The sequence below is a fragment of the Vigna unguiculata genome, chromosome 10 (assembly GCF_037176805.1).
Source record: "Vigna unguiculata cultivar grain cowpea cultivar isolate G323 ecotype 2 chromosome 10, ASM3717680v1, whole genome shotgun sequence".
In the NCBI taxonomy this organism is placed as follows: domain Eukaryota; kingdom Viridiplantae; phylum Streptophyta; class Magnoliopsida; order Fabales; family Fabaceae; genus Vigna; species Vigna unguiculata.
In genome coordinates this window covers 46,095,938-46,108,075 of record NC_140801.1, presented here as the reverse complement: position 1 = coordinate 46,108,075, position 12,138 = coordinate 46,095,938, and the positions used below count along the sequence as shown (strand labels likewise).

At 28.4% G+C, this 12,138-nt stretch overlaps 1 protein-coding gene and 1 long non-coding RNA gene across 2 annotated transcripts; both read right to left on the bottom strand.

Annotated features, from left to right (window-relative positions):
- Positions 1-1,446: 1,446 nt before the first annotated feature.
- Positions 1,447-1,999, bottom strand: LOC146883350 (uncharacterized). The gene is made up of 2 exons (XR_014985420.1): positions 1,886-1,999; positions 1,447-1,804 (listed from the first exon to the last, which is right to left on the bottom strand). It is a non-coding gene; the product is annotated as an uncharacterized LOC146883350 (long non-coding RNA).
- LOC114193273 (replication protein A 70 kDa DNA-binding subunit B-like) lies at positions 2,000-4,092 on the bottom strand. The gene is made up of 9 exons (XM_085667520.1): positions 3,928-4,092; positions 3,568-3,835; positions 3,373-3,469; positions 3,169-3,290; positions 2,997-3,081; positions 2,777-2,909; positions 2,542-2,696; positions 2,330-2,450; positions 2,000-2,233 (listed from the first exon to the last, which is right to left on the bottom strand). The coding sequence occupies exons 1-9, from the start codon at positions 4,090-4,092 to the stop codon at positions 2,000-2,002; spliced, it is 1,380 nt and encodes a 459-aa protein (XP_085523646.1).
- Positions 4,093-12,138: the final 8,046 nt, after the last annotated feature.

Here is a 12,138-nt window from a genome sequence, read left to right as displayed (position 1 = left end):
GTGGTTATCGTGTAGTTCATAAAATTCCCTTAAATCATTCCATCCTCCTATTACCATTGGTTTCTGTAAATTCTTGTTATAAGTGACGACATGTCTATTGCCTTCTTCATCTGTTAAAGTCCATTGACGTTCAAGATCGTGATCATAAAGAATGGCGAATGCACGATCCACAAACCCAACAACCTCCAAGGATATAATTTTTTTGAACAACGACATAGATTAGTTGAAGAAAAAATGATAATATAATTTCAAATCCGTGAAAAAAATAAGAAGAGTAGAAGAATTTTTGTAAAACCAAAACTGTATACAAAAATTTACCAAAGACGTACCTCATCCTCAAGGTGGATAATACAGAACTAGTACCTACTCATTCTATTAACAACTTGTTCTTAGTTGAAGTTGTTCTCCATTTGGTAGGACTTTCAGAATGGAAGTAGAAATAGAGTAGTAAAAATGGAGAATATGACGGAACTTATCTTCAAGTGTGGTTCTGATGGTAGAATGAAGATGAACATTTATAGAGGAAAAATCCCCCATGAAAAGACGGGACGATTACAAATAGATTTCAAAACAGTAATGTAATTATTGCTTTGGAAAACGGGCAGACCATTAAAAGGACAATATAAAATATTACGTTATAAAATATTTTAAAAATATAATAAAATCATAATATAATATAATATATAATAAAATAAAGACTTTTTTTTACAATAAAGTAACAACCAAAATCTATATATATATATATATATATATATATATATATATATATATATATATATATATATAATATATAGAGATAAATGGAATCTATAAATATTAATATATATATATATATATATATATATATATATATATATATATATATATATATATATATATATATATATATATATATTATATTAAAACAAATGGAATCGAAATTGACGTAGTAAGTTAATATATAATAATTGGTTGTAAATTTATGATATATTAAATTTTTGTTTTTTACATATATGAGAATGAAAATGGAATTTATTTAATAAACTTGGTAACCATTACAAAGAAAAATGATTCAAATTTGTGTATGACAGCCAATTCTGTTGCCATAACTTAAAATGTGACAACATTTAATTAGTTTGCCAAATATATATTATTTATGAAAACCAATGTAAATAAGAAATGAGAATTTCTAAATTCGGTTGTTTAAGAAAAATATATGATGCATTTATGAAAATAAATATAACTAATAAATTTGAATTTCTAAATAAGTTTTTGATAAAAGTTATTTTATTATTATAAAAAATAATTGATAAATAATTGATGGTAAAACATAATATCACTTTTAAAACGTTTTGATGTAGCTGGCAGTCAAGTTTGTTGACAATAATTGAAAAATGTCAACAATATTTTACAAACCAGCGGATGGAAGAAATAAAATTATACAATTTGTAACAAATAAAACCATAATAAAAGCATAATATAGTTATAATCAAATTAAACATCAAAGTTATAGTTTAAAGGAAATTGAAGACATAACCATGCGTACAAATATTACAGTCCCAAATTGTCAGACATAAAAGAAATTGTCTTCAAATATTAAAACTAAAATCATCTATTGTTTGACTATTTTTTCCTTCTTAATATTTCTTTTTAGCAGCTTCAGTGGAACAATGTCTTCTTCGATGGATTCAAGTGATAAGGTCTTCTTTGCAGATTCTCTCTTAAGTGAAGTGTTACCATCCTCATTCGTAGCAGTATCTTTGATTAAGTCAGGAGATTGGGATGCACACTCAATTGTTTCTTTCGTAAATCTGACTAATAAATCCTATAGTACAGTTTAAAAACAATTACAATTAATAAAATAATACGTCATTAACAAAAAATGAAATTTATTAAATTTGTATACCTCGGCAATATCAACAGTAGACTCATTGACTACACGCTGTTTTTCTCTGCTAAACTCACCATTGCCAGCATAAACATCCTTTAAGAAGGTTAAGAAAAATAAATGATTAAGAAGTTAAATATATGTAAATTGTAAAATGTAAACTGTATATTTAAAGTTATATATTACCACAGATTTCAACAAAGAATCATTGAACTTCTCAATTATATCATCATCAAGACATACTTTCTTCACTCTGAAAGATTGTTCAAGTTTGAAAGTTTGATCGTTCCTACTTTCAACTTTAAACAGCAGACTTTTATTAACTAATTCTTCAAACTCCTTAGGAAAATTCCCACAACCATTCATCTACGATAACAAAGTAATTTAATATCATATTCAGAGAGATATATCGCACTGTGCTTATTACTGTATATATATAAGTTGATATATTCAAGAGTATACCTTATCATGAGACTCTAACATATCAGCACAGGTTTTTTTGACAAGGGTGGTTGCATCCCTATCAAACAGAACAAATGTGGTGGAATCGGATGAGTCAATAACTCGAACCTTAATCCTATATCTGTAAAATATATAAAAGTATTAATTCCCAAAAGTGTAAATTATAATCATATATGTAAATTGGCATTAAGTTTAATAAAGTTAAAGTTAACCTTGGAAAGACTTTTATAACATGCTTGTTACACTTCTCGCAAAAGAACATCTTTGAATCTGGATAAACAGCTTTGTTGCAAACACAAGCCGTATACCACCAGTCATCCTCATCCAAGATATGGTTAATGGTTCCAAACAATATGAAAGTTGCAACCTTTGAATATATAAAAGATTAATGAAAAAAGGTATTCACAATAACAAAATTACATGAAATAATTTAGAAGTCATTCTAACCTCTTTACAATCTTTAAGACCTTGAATGGTCGTCCTAGGTGTAAGAGTTAAAAAGTCTTCTTCCACAGTATGTTTGGAAGTCTGAGACAGCTGCGTTAATCCTTGAGAGGGAGATTCATTGTTCTCAATCATCCTGGGCAATACAAATTAAAGTTAAAAAAATGGATTAACTAAAAAATTAGAAAGTATTGCAATAAATGAATAACAATTTGAACATTACCTTGATTTAAGTTCAGATGCCTCCTTGAAGTTAACATTGTACTTAATCCTAGTGCAGAACTTGCAATTTTGAAGTTGAACCTTATCTAAATTTAAAAACATAGTGTATGTGAAAGTACCATGGTAATAAAAATTGTAATATAACAAAAGTAAAAGAAGTCACAGAAGTTTACCTTGAAAAGTTTTGACTTTCGCAAATTCTATACTTATAGCACAATTTTGTACTTCTCCACTTGAAAGAAATACATTCAGTTCATCGACATAAATACCAAACAAAGTACATTCTATTCGAAACCTAAACATTCAATAAATGTTATGTCAAATCATTATTTAAACAGAAATAAAAAGGTATGTAGTATATCATAGAAATAAAATACCCATCAGCTTCTATTGCAATGACATTTAATTTTGTTGTCTTTCCATCAACTTGCAATTCTCTTTCAGTACCCACTCCGACCAGTAATCCCAATATATCTAAATAAAAAATAATAGAAGTCATAACATAAAAGGACGAAATAATTGTTGATAACTAAAAAATATGAATGGTAGAAAAACAAAAAATATTAACTTACCAACTAAATAATCAGTATCGAATCCAGTGGTTGTCAATAATGACAAAGGTGTGTATTGTGGTTTCACATCAGGAACCAAGTTAGCATCAAGCAAACTAACTTTGGTACCAAACTGGAAATTAATCTTATAAGGGTGGTGCGTAGTTCTGTATATTCCAGAATTTGGAGCAACACTGAAATTTTGTATGGCATAAACATGACCTTCAGAAATTTCAGTCTGGAATTTGTAAATTAGAGTACGTCTGATGGAAGCATGTATTTTAGAACCCTGAAATACATTAATATAATAAAGATAAAAATGTTTAACATACAAATATTTTGTTCATAACAATGATGGTAAATAATTAGAAGAATAATAACCTCTTTGTCTTGAATAACCAACTCCATGGAAAAAGGACACCTCTGTTTAGTGAAATCTGGAACGAACCATGAACGTATCACCCTAACGATGATATTCCAGTTCTCCTTTTCTGGAGTAACTTGGCTTACATTTTGAGTTTGCTTTTGAACTTCAGAGAGAGACATGTTGATCTCAACACAAAGATATTCAAGAAATGGAAGTAAAAAAGTAAGTATTACATTGGTGACATATTTAAACTCACATAAAAAAGATAATAATGAATTATAAAATATTTTATTAAGAAAATTAAAAAAAATAATAAAAGGTTCAAAGCAGCTATAGAGTAATATATATCTGTTTGGTCAAGGATAGTAAGAAAAAGATAACATGGATTTGGCAAATTTTGAAAAAGTAAAGGTTCATACGTTATTGGATTGTAAAATTTGAAATGGTTAAAGAAAGCAAGAGGTACAAAAGCATTAAGTAATCTGCAAACATGGAGTAATAGACATGACATGTTAATAGAAAAAGAAATTTGACCTAGGTTAACAGAAATCATACTATCATTTTCTTGTGAAAATTGCGAAAAACAGCTATTGATGTCAGAAACCAGTAATGTGTTGCAATGGTTTTTTTCACAGGTTTCATATAAAAGGAAAATAAAGGAAAAAAAGCTTTCTGATGAAGATGAACCATTAAAAGCTTACTTTGAAATGAAAACATTACCTCTTGGCGTGATGTATTGAGCAATGAACCATTAATTGAATCACTAATATGGAAACAATGAAGATCTCCAAAAAAGTATGGCTGCATAAACAAATAATTTGAAGAAAGAAGGTATGTGCGAAGATGTTTTTTCAGGATTTGTTAACAAATGGACAAAACCTACAACTGTACAAAAGAACATATGAACTGCTACGCTTCATGTATTACTATATTTGTTAACAAAAACAAATCAAGTACATACCTTTGGTGGAACACGGTTTGTATCAATCCAGACTTCGCAGAAAAAAGAGAACGGTTATTTGGATGAATAATAATTAATTAAAGTGTACAAAAAGAGAACAAAACAGTGTAATACACAATATACTTCATTAGAACAAAATAGATACAAATGACATGACATACAATAGTGCGAGAAACTTCCGGGAGAAGACAAAAGGGTTGGATGAATTAAATTAATAATATATAATAACAAATATTCAAAAAAACTAAATTCGTATAAAGAATTAATAAAGTAATATATATCAGGGATTGGTACGGAATAAAAAGATGTGGAAAGAATTAAGAAATTTCTCGAGCAGTGCAAAAGTCATATCAATCTACTTTCTTAAAATCATATTAATTTTTAGTTATAATTTTAAAAAATGAGATGTATTTGAAATAAATCATGGTCATATCTTGTAAAATATACAATTTAATTGAAAAAGCTTTAATGAATGATATGACATTTGGGGGTCTGACATGAATTAAATGGCAAAGATATTCGAGATTATATCAGATTTGTAGATATGGAAGAAGATATGCAGCAGTTAAAATTATATCAGATTTAAACAGTTGTATTTACCAATATATATATATATATATATATATATATATATATATATATATATATATATATATATATATATGTAATGTAAAAAAAGTCTATAATAATTGCTACAAAATATTACATTGGCCATACAAAATAAGTAATACGTTAAAATAATATTGTTCAGGGATGATTTCAGAGGCCATGATAATAGTCAAATATATTAAGAAGCACATTCACATCGCTGCTTGCTTCTTCACCGTCAACCTCAAGAAGTATTATATCTCTTTCCTGTAGTCCATGTAGTTCACAAAACTTTTTCCATCCACTGCCAATCTTCACCGATCTTGCTCTAATTAACAACTTGCATTGAACCTGTGCTTTTGGACCATAAAGCACAATTTCTGAGAAATTACTATTGCGAAAATACTTACATAGGTCTGAATTCAAATCCTGCGGAAACCAAAAAAATATTATTACAAAACAAAATTATATATACATTAAAACGAAGATTACAAACAAACAAAAATAATGGTATACAGATTACAAAAAAAAAGGTAAGAAAGATCACCAGAGAGCTTGATTTCCAGTTGTATTTAGAAAGGCAGAACTCAAAGTGAATTAATTTTGACGTTGTGAGTGGAAGATTTGATCGAACATGACTTTGAAATTTTTGCAAAGTAGTTTCTGAACAGTGATCATAAAGGTGTATTTCAAAAATAGAATTTCCAGTATGCCTTAAGTAACATACTCTGGGTGGTTTTATATCATAGAATTTTCTTATATCACACCACCCATGAGTAATCCTCGGATTATAAATATCCATGTTGAAGGTAACATGGTGCATATTACCATTGTTATCAGAAATTGTCCAAACTGGACCCAGTTCACAGCCTAATGTAATGACAAACAATCGGTTCACGACACCAAAATCCTTCAGAAAAAAGAGAGTTCATGAAAAATCTATTATTTAAATTCAACAGAGAATAATAATGATGAATAATTTATAAGTGATGAATTAAAAAAAAAAAAACCTGTTCTTCGATGAACATAGTGAAGAATCCACCCTTCCACTTAGTTGCAAGTATGGATTGATCACCCAATATGCACTGTTTCGTCGTCATCTAAGTAGATGGTATAAAATATTTAAAAAACATTGAAAAACAGAAAACATCATCATCTGAGAAGTGTAGTTCATAAAAAGGTAAAAGTTTAACATGGTTATGATGAAAAATAGAAAATCACGAAACAAATTTTTTGATGTGGACTGTGAAGAGAAGTGTAGTTCATAAAAAAGTTAAAAGTTTAACATGAATACGTTAACAACATTTGTAGAAGTGGTTGATGATGAAAAAGAGAATATGACAAAAAAAGAAAATGATGATGATGATGGAACAGAGAAAATGATGAAACATTGAAGATGATGAAACATAAAAGTTGCTGAAACAGAAAAGATGATGAAACATAAAAGACGATCAAACATAAAAGCGTGTCGTTCATAAAAATATAAAAGTTAAACATGCATACCTTTGTGTAATGGAAAGCGCTTTGGTATCAGAAAGATTAGCCCAGATGAGTATGAGAAAAATAAGATAAGTTTAAAATTGTAGAGGAAGGTGCGGTTTTTGACTGTGAAGAGAGGTATTAGTAATCAAATGTGTTTGTGATATGGAAAAGAAGATGGTGAGGATAGAGCAGTTTAAAAATGTTTGTGCAATGGAAAAGAAAATGGTGATGATGAAACGGAGAAGATGATAAAGAAAAAAGATGATGAACAGAAGCCTAGGTAATAAAAGTGTAATAATTATACATACATACCTTCCGTGTAATGGAGAAGCACTTCTGAAAATCTGATTTAAACAGATGAACACAAATGAGTATACTTGAAAGAAGATAACTTGTAAATTGTAAACGTAGAAGAGTTGTTTGAATGTGAAGAGATGCAACGATAATCAAAGAGTTTTAGTGTTTATTGCGTAGTGCAATTATGATTTTCGTCTTGAAAAGTGTTTGAATGTGAAGAGATGTAGCGGTAATCAAAGAGTTTTAGAGTGAATTACGTAGAGCATTCATTATTGTCGTCTTTATAATTGTTTGAATGTGAAGAGATGTAGCGCTAATCAAAGCGTTTTAGTGTTGATTGCGTAGTGCAATCATGATTTTCGTCTTGAGGAGTGTTTGAAGGTGAAGAGATGTAGCGGTAATCAAAGCGTTTTAGTGTTCATTACATAGAGCAGTAATTATTATCGTGTTGAAAATTGTTTGAATGTGAAGAGATGTAGCGGTAATCAAAGCGTTTTAGTGTTGATTACGGTAATCTGGTCAGTGCATTTAATTTGATCTTGAGAAATGAAAAGAAATTTAAAAAAATGAAACGTTTGTTGGCTTCTGATTTATTATTTAATAATTATAACGTGTAGCAGATGAGATCCACAGTTTAGTAATCATTATCTCGAGCAGTGCGATATTTAATGCATTTGAAAACTGATTGACAGGTTGATTTGAAGACAATTACAACACTTTTTGAAGGCGGTGGAATACAAAACGCTTTCTAAACAGTCATTTCAAATTTCTATTTCAATTAATATTAAAAAATGGTTAAAAAGATTATAATTCATTTATAACTTATAAGATTCTAATAATAATAATTAATCATAGTTCATTTTGTGTTATGGTCATTATTGTTAAGTAAAAATGAAATTAAGAATAAATTATAATTACTAAAATGAAGACGAACAAAAAATAATACAAAATAATAAAATACATATAATAAAAGAGAACAAAAATTAACTTATATATTGAGATATATAATAAATGAATACAAACTAAGAGTCCAATATAAAAAGTTCAAACTAAATAAAATAAAAAATTACAACTTTAAAACCAAAAAAGTGGATAAAGAACTTTGATATCTCTGCTTGTTCTTTCACTTTCAACTTCAAAAAATAATTCAGGGTGATCCTCTACAGAGAGTTGATGAAGAGCACAAAAGTCTTTCCAGCCATATCCTATCTTAACAGACCTACGTCTTATTATCAATTTACACTCGACCTTGCCCCTGGGTCCATGTAAAACAACAGAAGAAAGTCCACTCTTTTCAAAATAAGTAGCAAATTCTTTCTTCAAATACTGAAAAAAGAATGTCAAGAGATATTAATTATTATAAAGCAATGGAAATTTAAAAAAATATTAAAAATTCAAAACTAACCAGGTGGCTTGCTTGACAGTAGTATGTGGATAGTTCAACAGTAAAATGGATTAAGTTCGACATAGAGAGAGGACGACGTATGGCAACATTGTTGAGGAACTTGGTCTTGATTCCTGTGTTTGTAGAACGTTTAGAGACGTGGATTACGAAAGATGAATTTCCCACGTATTTGAACACAACCAACTTGTCTGACTGATCTCCATAGAAAGATCTTAGTTGGTTCCATCCTTGAGTAATCATTGGAGTGTGAATATCCATGTTGTAAGTAACATGGTGAACATTACTTTGGTAATCCACAACAGTCCATTTAGCACCAAGGTCCTTCCAATAGCGTATGATGAAGACTCGGTCGACGTGTCCACAGTCCTTAAAAGATTACTAAGTTAAGAATAAATAAATAAAAGTATTTATTTAACATTGAATAAAAAAATATACCTGGTCTTTCAAAAACATAGAAATGAATCCGCCAACCAGATCTGAAGAAAGTATGGATTGTGGTGTGGGCATGGGTTCCATTGAAGCAGAATAGGTTGGTGATGAAGTAAAATTGTAAGAGAAGAAAATGGTTCACAGTAGAGAAATCAGATGTATGACTTTGAATTGGTAAACACAGGGAATATATATAAAAGAAATAGGAGAACTCAGAGCTGTTGGAAGCATCCGTACAAACTGAATAGTCTTAAGTAGTAAAAGTAGAGGTTAATAAATACGAATTCAAAAATTAAACGTGAAATAAAAAAAAATTATGAAACGTCGTAAAAGTATAAGTACAATTTTTTAATGTAATTTTGTAATGTTTATTTTTTTGAGGATGGTGTATATTTAATATTGGAATATAATAAACTTTAATAATTATAACGTGTGGCAGGTGATGGATCAGTTTATTCATCATTATCTCGAGCAGTGCGAAATTTAATGCGTTTGAATACTGATTGACAGGTTGATTTGGAGATTTATAAAAGCAGTATTTGAAGCGGTGAAGGGTGATTTGAAAAATGTGCAAATGAAAACGAATATTGCGTTAAAATTTGTAGATTTGGTGATAGAATGAATTATTAAAAAAAACAACAACGAAAAAAATGAAAGAGTTTAAGAAAGAAAAATAAAGAACATGAAGGGTTTGTACATTTACACTATATTTTGCCAAAATATAGTGTAAGTTGGTAACAATAAAGAGATCTGCTGATTAAATGCTTTATTAAAAAAAACCATGAACGAAAAAAAAAAACTGAAAAAGAGATTTCAAGGTAGAAAAGTAAAGAAGATGAACGGTCTCAAAAGTAAAAAAATACAGATAAGCAACAGTTAGATATACATAAACAGAAAAAAAAGTTAGATCAAAAGTTTATTTCAAACCTGATGTTAAATCTGCGGCAGTGAACCATATTAGAAATGTAGCAAACCTAGAAAATACAATGATGCAATAAAATTGTTAGCTATGACAAAATAAAAGAATAATGAGTTGTTCGCTGGAGAAAAGTAGAAATAACCACAAAATCTGGGTAATAAAAAAACGCATGAAGGTAATCCACAAAGATAGATGAAAACGACTTCTGGGTTTAGAAGTCTAAAATAACGATTGAAAAAGATAGATCTCACAAAAAAGAAGAAGAAATGAGTGTTTCGGTTGAGAAAACTGTAAAAAAAATCGACTTCTCCGTTTAAACCTGTAAAAAAAGTGATGAAGAAGTTAGATCTGACAAAATATAAGCAGAAAATGAGTTGTTCGCTTAACAAAACTGAAAACAAAAAATACTTCTCCGTTTAAACCTGTAAAAAAAGTGATGAAGAAGTTAGATCTGACAAAATATAAGCAGAAAATGAGTTGTTCGCTTAAGAAAACTCAAAAAAAATATATTTCTCCGTTTAAACCTGTAAAAAAAGGGATGAAGAAGTTACATCTGACAAAATATAAGCCGAAAATGAGTTGTTGGCTGAAAACTCAAAACAAATTATATTTCTCCGTATAAACCTGTAAAAAAAGTGATGAAGAAGTTAGATCTGACAATATATAAGCAGAAAATGAGTTGTTGGCTAAAGAAAACTTAAAACAAAAAATATTTCTCCGTTAAAACCTGTAAAAAAAGTGATGAAGAAGTTAGATCTGACAAAATATAAGCAGAAAATGAGTTGTTGGCTAAAGAAAACTTAAAACAAAAAATATTTCTCCATTTAAACCTGTAAAAAAAGTGATGAAGAAGTTAGATCTGACCAAATATAAGAAGAGGATGAGTTGTTCGGCTGAGATAACTGAAAATAAAATTGACTTCTGGGGTTATCAAAGAGCTGAAAAGAGGAAGATGAAGAGTTGTTGAATGTGGTGAGAAAACCAGAGAAAAGAGGAAGGTTGAGAAGAAGATGAAGAGTGTGGACTGCGAAAGAGAGGAGAAGAAAAGAGAGACAGAGAGAGAAAGAGAGAGAGAAACTTTTTGAAGGTGATAATAAATGCATTTTGAATTTTTTATAAAACACTGAAAATCGTGGTTGATTGACACGTTAGCCATTTTACCTTTTGTAGAATGAAAATTTTGAAATGAAGTGGGTCAGATATATTAATTTATAGAGAAACTTGCCATTTGTTAGTTTAGAATTGTATATAGTATTAGATTACATAAGTAATAAAGTGGAAAGTTCAGTTATTGTTTCTCAATAAACTAATATGGTTAAGAAAAATTATGTTTATATATTAATTAAGGTTAAGAATTTTAAAACAACTACCACTTTTACCCGTACAACGCACTTGGCACGAGATTTTAAAAATTTAAAATTGTAGTATATTTATTAAATTTAAATTTATAAAAGTATAATTAAATTTAATATAATTTTTTTATTTTATGAAATTAAATAATAATCTTTTAATTGATTTTTTGATAAAAATGTATTCAAGTTATTTATATATATTTTTAACAAAATGTATTATATATAATTATTTTAAACAACATATTTGGATTGAGTTAATCAAAATTGAGAAATCAAATTCAATTTTAAATGAAATATATATAGATGAATAAGAAATAAATCTAAAACTAAGAAACAATAAAATTGATGTGATAAAATATATGGTAAATACTTCGCTGAAGTTGGATTTCATGATTCAACGTAAAGTAAATATCACCAAATAATATGCTTTCTAAATCATATGGTAACATTCACACATCTTGTAACAAGCTTTAATGTCTTAGCTACAAGTCTAAATTTGAATAAAAAAAAACTCTAATGCCTTAGTAATTTTTATTATAAGTTTGTATTAATGATCAAGATTTTGATGTTATCAATGACTAATTATTTCATATCTATGTCTAGCACATAAAATCTATTACTTGTTCTATCCTAATTAGGTTTTCCAAACTATCTTTCAATTAGTAGGTATTCTCACATATATGCAATCAATCAAGAATATGAAGTTAAGAACAAGAAAACAAAACAAGAGTTATGGAAAAAAATTATATTAAATAGCGAAATTCACAGAGTTAAAAATACATTACACCCAAT